A 6,512-nucleotide genomic window follows, 5' to 3' on the forward strand; every position below is an offset into this window, starting at 1 on the left:
GAAAAAGTTCCGAATGTTTTGAGTAGTCAATGGTGAATATCTTCTACTTGCTTATACTAAGTGTTCCCATACATATTTATGGGATCCTTGCCGAAACAAAAACATGAAACAGAAACAAAAACAAAACAGAAACAGAAACCTTTAACAAATAAAACAAGCGCGGCTGTCTACTTTACTTTTCCCGGTACTCAAAAAACTACAAATCATTCACTGATTTAATAATATCACAACAAGTTTAGCTAATGAAAATTACCTGTTATTAGATCGTATTCAATTGTTACCTGATTTTATATGTGTTGACTTAGGCAATTATAAATTATCCGAGTTAATTCGTGGCTTTAAAAATCGATGGCTAATTTTATGAACATTTGATGTGCATTTACAAATTTCCTAACCTATTGCACTTTAAAAAATCGTCCTAGTTATTAGAAATTCGTCATAAATAAGAAGTTCGTAATTTTTAAAATTTTGAATTAAATTGCCTTATTTAAAATACATTCGTTTTTCAATCAATTTTTTATTTTGTTATTAAAAAAGTTTTTTGTCAAATAAATGGAAAATATTTTTCAAATATATTTTTTTAGGGTACAATTTGTATGTTTTGAAAACCACTTTAATTTTTTTATAGAAATTAATTCTAAATAAAAATTTAAATTTAGAGTATGCTTCCTAAATTTCAGAAATATCTTTCTAAAATTCAGAAAATGGTTCTGAAAAGAAAAAATATATTTCTGATGCTTAGAGTAAACTTAGGACAACATTTTAAAGTAAAAAATAAAAGTTGAGCCGACAGTGGCTGGAATTATAAACCAAGAATGTTGAATATGTGTTTTTAGTTGTGCAATATTTGCTTCTTTGAGTACCGGGTAAACATAGAACTAAAATGCCATAAAGGGTCCGATGGATTGATTGAACCGCCACAGCGTCATTTTGATAATAAAAAAAAAAACAAAACAGAAAATAATTCGATAACTAATGTTTAATGAATTACATAAGTACGTACTACTTCACGCGACAGGTGGGTGGCATTTGCCCTACAAGTATTTACTTTAATTTCTGGATAATTAGTGCTCATATCACTGATTAGCGAACAGGAATGCGCAAAACAATATGCTTAATACATAAGATTCCAGAGCTTTTAGTAACGCCATGTAAATTCTGGGTCATGAATACAGTTGTGAAGAGTGTAACCGAGGCGTTTGTTATTATGTATTCAAGTCATTTACTATAAGTGTATACAGCTTATACTATTACAAAAGTGTTAAAAACATGAATTATTTTGAGAAAAACCCAAAAAAAAAAAAAATGAATATACAACAAAAATGTTAGTCGGTAAAACAAATCAAATGTAAAACCATTTAATGTAGACTGTACTAAAGAATTCAAGGAAAATTGAATATCAACACTCCATCACGCAAATAACTAAAAGGAAAATCGCAAATTGAATAGAAGTTGATGGACAAATTATTTGCACAGTGCAGAAAAACGTGTTATAAAATTATTATACTATACAAAAAATATATATTATTGAATTATGCTGATGAAATTAAAAACCATAAAAGTATGTAAAAAAAATTCAAATACAAATGATTTAAATGAAGTACAATAAATATTCAAGTGACGAAAATGTACGTGTGGTTCTATTTATTCGGAAAATCTTATTTTTAATGCGCTCAAGGATATGGGATATGTTTTCTAAAACTTTTGTAGTTTATACTCGACTTATCTGCTTTAAAGTTATAATTTTTGTTTAGTTTTTGGCTTTTTTTGTTAAATTAAAATATTTGAAACATTATAAACATTTGTAAAGCTAGATTAAAATATGTAGCAGATTTCGTCTATAGACAAAGTAATAAATTACTCAAGATAGGGTTTGTATTATACAGTTAGCCACAATTTTATACCCTATCGACTAGATTCGATCAGAAAGTGTAGCTTCAACATGGTTAAAATCCTTCAAATACAGATTTTTTATTTCATTGGAACTTAAAAGTAACTACTGACGCTTTTTTAGTGACTATAAATTAAATAACATATCTTAATACATTAAATTAAAACTCTTTTAATGATTACTTTAAAAAAAAATTGGATATTACACAAAAGTAGGGTTATTTTATTTAAAATTATAAGCTTTGGTAAGTAATTTTAGTGATATTGAATAACTGATTAATTGGGTTCGAGTCTTGGATAACTTTCCGTTAGAGTGACCGTATTTTTGGCTACAGAAGTCTAGCCTTTTGGTATTTTTAGGCGCCTTGCCTGCGGTTGATCGATATCAGGCCTCTATCGATATCGATAAGCAGCGAGTTTGTTGTGGTAAATAAAATTTAAATGAAATAGAACTATTTGTGCTGATCCATGAAGTCGGTGGCCATCCGCCCGAAGCCGCCAGGCTCCGACAACCGCGGAGCCCTGCGTCCGGCTGCAAAGAAGGCCGTGCAGAAGCGGATCTACCACTGCGGCGTCTGCTTGGCGGGATTCCCGCGTCATCTGGCCACCAAGCGGCACGAGGAGCAGTGTGCGGCCAGGCTGCGGCGCCTGTTCATCTGCTGCCACTGCCTGACGCTATACGGCGACGAGGCCCGGCTGGAGCGGCACCGGCAGCGCAAGCACACCGACGGCCAGTTCCTGTGCCTGCAGTGCGCCAAGCGGTACAAATCGGCCACCTTCCTTTACCGCCATGTGGTCAGCTGGCACGGCGAGCAGTCGCTCTTCTACTGTGCCATGTGCGCCGACAACTGCAGCGACGTGAAGACCTTCAGCGGGATGCGGGAGCTGCAGGAGCACGCCGACGAGGTGCACCACCTGCGCTTCCTGGAGTCCACGGCCAGCGAAACAGGTGGGTCGACCCAAATCATTTTATTTGCTATTAAGGAATACATCAGGATTAGGTTAAAGTTATACAATAAGGGACCCTAGGGACTCTATAAGCTGAAGGTCTCTTGCAGCTATAGCTCTAACCACTATTTTTGTTAGCTCTCAGCTTTAACAATAAGTTAGCATTGTTTAAATAAATAGATATACCCTAATAGTAGGGTAGCTTAGTTTGTATTTGTATCATTATATTAAATTCAATTATAGGATAAAGTTATACTAAATATTCAAGTAGGTTATCTAGCTTCCCCAGTTGTGTTCAACATTCTTATAAGGTTTGTGTGTTATTGCCTTCAGCGGAATGTCCTAAAAGTTGTCGCAAAATATTATTCATTTTTCTAATCACAATATTTAATATTATTTTCAAAAACCACGCCTAAATACTAAACTATAATACCTCATTGACCATCCCAACCTAATCGCGGCAGGCAGCCAGGTCGACGAAACCGAGGACCTGGAGATGCTGGAGGAGAATCTCGAGGATCTGCTGCCCAGCGTTGACTGGGACGACGACCTCACCTTCGGCTGGCCCATGGGCCTGGACAAGGAGTCGTGCATTGTGGATGAGACGAAGCCGAACGTCTTTGTGTGTCCCTTCTGCGCCAACGGGTTTTCGGGCAGCTTGTGCTTGGTGCGGCACCTGGAGAGGATTCACGAGAAGAGTCCGCTGGACTGCTGCTACTGCGACAAGAGCCATGGCAGCCGGGATGCCCTGCGGTCCCACCTGCAACGTGTCCACGTGCTGTTGCGCGCCCATGTGTGCAGCGTTTGCCAGGCGGACTTCGCCACCGCCGATCACCTGAAGAAGCACGTGAATAGCCAGCACCTGGACCATCGGCCGCATGTGTGTCCCACCTGCGGCAAGGGCTTCGCCCAGCGCTGCCATCTCACCCAGCACATGGCCACGGATCGCGGCCACGGGCACGGCAAGTTCGTCTGCCAGCTCTGCCTGTGGCCCTTCTTTCGGGCCATCGATCTCGAGCGGCACGTCAACGAGAAGCATCCGTAGAAGGATTAGGAAGACAGTCAATCGATCGGACATTGAAGGTATGTTCGGTTCTATGACTGTTAACGTAATAGAGTTAAAGTTACTTTTTAAAAATTAAGAGAGCTGTGCAAAACATTTTAATTTTATTTACTTCCCCGAATCATAAGTCTTTAATCATTTAAACTAACAATAGTTATCACTTCAAAATACATCAGCTCGAATTACATAAGTACGTTTAGATTACATTTAAGATAATTCTTATGACAAAAGTAATACTACCTCAAACTGACTGATAATATCAAGCAAAAGACAAACAATAAAAAATAATTTTTAAAATAACAAATAAACTGCTGCTTCTGTTTATATGAAGTTAAGAATTGAAACAAGCTTGAAAAATCCATAGAGTCATTTATATTGTTAGTTGGGAATTACCTTACCCCTAAATTTAAAATAACCTAGTAAATTTCTTAGAGCCCAGGGGTAATTTATAATGACGATTGCACCCTTTAACTCTAGAAGGGTATGGAGAAGTCAGTACCGTAGGCCCCAATAGTTAACAGTGGATCCGATCTCTGTTAGTTAACAGCTGAACCGGCCCACAGCAGCAGCCCCAGATCAGAAGAGAGCACTGAGAGCGGGAGAGTGGGAGAGCGCGGAGCTACGACGATCGGTACTGCTACTGCTATTGTTATTTGTTATTGTTATTTGGGATCGTGGATTGTGATAGGGGCACAGTAACTTGGCCCACACCGTTGCGACGACAGTTTTGAACGGAACTTGCTGGTGCTTGGAAGGCAGTGCGGCCGATCTCCGCGAAGTTAACTCCATAATATACCGTCGCGCTCAAATATTTATCACAAAATACAAAAAACATTATTCTGTGTGTTTATTTTTTTCCTGTTTTTTCGTTACGTATTATCTGATTTTTGTGCTGGTGATCCCAAAATAATTTAATTCAGCATATCGTTAAGTGATTTCTTGATTTTCGAGCCGTGTTTGCATACAGTAAGTTATTGAAGCGCGTGCAATAAACAAAAGTTAGTAGCAATAACAAAAATAACAAAAAAGCCAGCGACCTTAAAGTTCGGCTAACATTTAAACTAAAACTGCTTTTTGTTATTGTTTATATGCTTTTCCACTTCTGCCCCATTGAAGCCGGGCCTTTTATAAAGCTCTCTATACGTTTAGCCTCTTGTTTTTTGTTTTTATTTTTTTTTAAATAGCTTTCGACCAAAACCAGAACAAAGTTTTATCATTAACTAATGAAAAAAAAAAACAAATACAGAAACGTACAATTGCAATTAACGTTTTTTGATGTGACTGTTGAGATATTCCAGTGGGTCTGTGGAAAACCCCCTGTGAAAATTGTTGCGCTTGAGTTCGCCCCACAAATAAATAACAAAGTCTAAGCCTGGCTTTAATCGATATTCAAATCAAAGTACGTCAAATCGCGTGCGAGTTGGGGATTACTGAATCACTATTGCATTCGCAAATTAATCCAAGTGAATTTAGCTGAAAATGTATTCGCTGCTTTAAATTACAATATATCAACTTGCTTATGGATTAATAATAATGGATAACTTGCCAATAAAGTTCAAAAATCTATTGACCTATGGAATCGTACATAGAAGCAGTCGGTTATTCACCTTTTTTTAGTCAACAATAATCAGTACTAAACAATAAACCATTTTAAAACAATCTATTCTGATTGATTGTGTTTATAAATGATTTTATGGAATGATATTGCTTGTATGTGTGTGTGTGTATTCTTTATTATTTATTTAATTACGATTTATTAAACCACTTGTTCAAAAAAGTCACATCTAGTACAATATGGGATTATTATATAATGATTTTTATCAGGTTTTATTTTGTAAAACAATCACGTTCGACAGCAAGAAAATGCTCTATAAATTTCTATACAATTCTGATTTCATACAGAACGTGTTAAATTTAGACTATATTGTAGAGTATAAACAAATGTAAACGGGGCTGAGAATGTCAATTGGTTTTATAGTTTTCAAGTTAATTGTAACATGAAGATCAATAAGCGAAACACGTTTCAATAATTCTAATAGCTTTCAAAAATTAATATGAAATAAGTGACTCCAACGTGTTGAAATTTTAAGGCGTTTTATCTTAAACTCACATTCCGGACAGTTCATTTAACTTGTTTGTTACTTTGTCTGAGTAAAAAAAACAATGTAAGTTAATTAAAAGGAGATAAGTTCATATTGTTTCCATTATTTAGTTCTACTTTTAGCAGGGATTTGACTACGAGTTACCTTTAGACTTATACTAAACATATGTGCTGCAGAATGGTAAAATAACTTTTTGTAAATACTTTCTCCAACTGAAAGTTGAAATCGGTTGATCTTTAACTCGCATTCCAGACGTCTCTGTTAACCCGATCCCTTTGGGGGGCCTCAAATCCATAATTTATCTTGTAGAACCCAATGCCCTCCTGTCGCCCCAACTTCTGCCTTCTGTTGTTTGTTGTGATGATGCTCCCCATCAACATCTTTCCATGGATGCAGTGGAATTATCATCATGTCTATATTGTAATTGATTTGCCTGAGCGAATAGCCAGACGAGGAGACAACCACTGGGCCTGTTCCCTGATCTGCCACGCCCCCGCCACCGCCAACGC

The 6,512-nt window shown here is 36.9% G+C and overlaps 1 protein-coding gene across 2 annotated transcripts; it reads left to right on the forward strand.

Moving 5' to 3' along the window:
• The first annotated feature begins 2,291 nt into the window (after positions 1–2,291).
• On the forward strand, positions 2,292–3,883 carry LOC108136459 (zinc finger protein 343). 2 transcript variants are annotated; one of them, XM_017257648.2, is made up of 2 exons: positions 2,292–2,839; positions 3,303–3,883. In XM_017257648.2, the coding sequence occupies exons 1-2, from the start codon at positions 2,359–2,361 to the stop codon at positions 3,881–3,883; spliced, it is 1,062 nt and encodes a 353-aa protein (XP_017113137.1). In that variant the 5' UTR covers positions 2,292–2,358. The 2 variants fall into 2 exon arrangements, with proteins under 2 accessions (XP_017113137.1, XP_017113138.1); XM_017257649.1 differs by having other exon boundaries at positions 3,307–3,788.
• Positions 3,884–6,512: the final 2,629 nt, after the last annotated feature.

The sequence above is a fragment of the Drosophila elegans genome, unplaced genomic scaffold (assembly GCF_018152505.1).
Source record: "Drosophila elegans isolate 14027-0461.03 unplaced genomic scaffold, ASM1815250v1 contig_149, whole genome shotgun sequence".
NCBI lineage: Eukaryota > Metazoa > Arthropoda > Insecta > Diptera > Drosophilidae > Drosophila > Drosophila elegans.

Coding starts and splice junctions, on each gene's coding strand:
- LOC108136459 (XM_017257648.2), top strand. CDS start 2,359: ATGAAGTCGGTGGCCATCCGCCCGAAGCCGCCAGGCTCCGACAACCGC. Junction 2,840..3,302: donor GTCCACGGCCAGCGAAACAG/GTGGGTCGACCC, acceptor TAATCGCGGCAG/GCAGCCAGGTCGACGAAACC.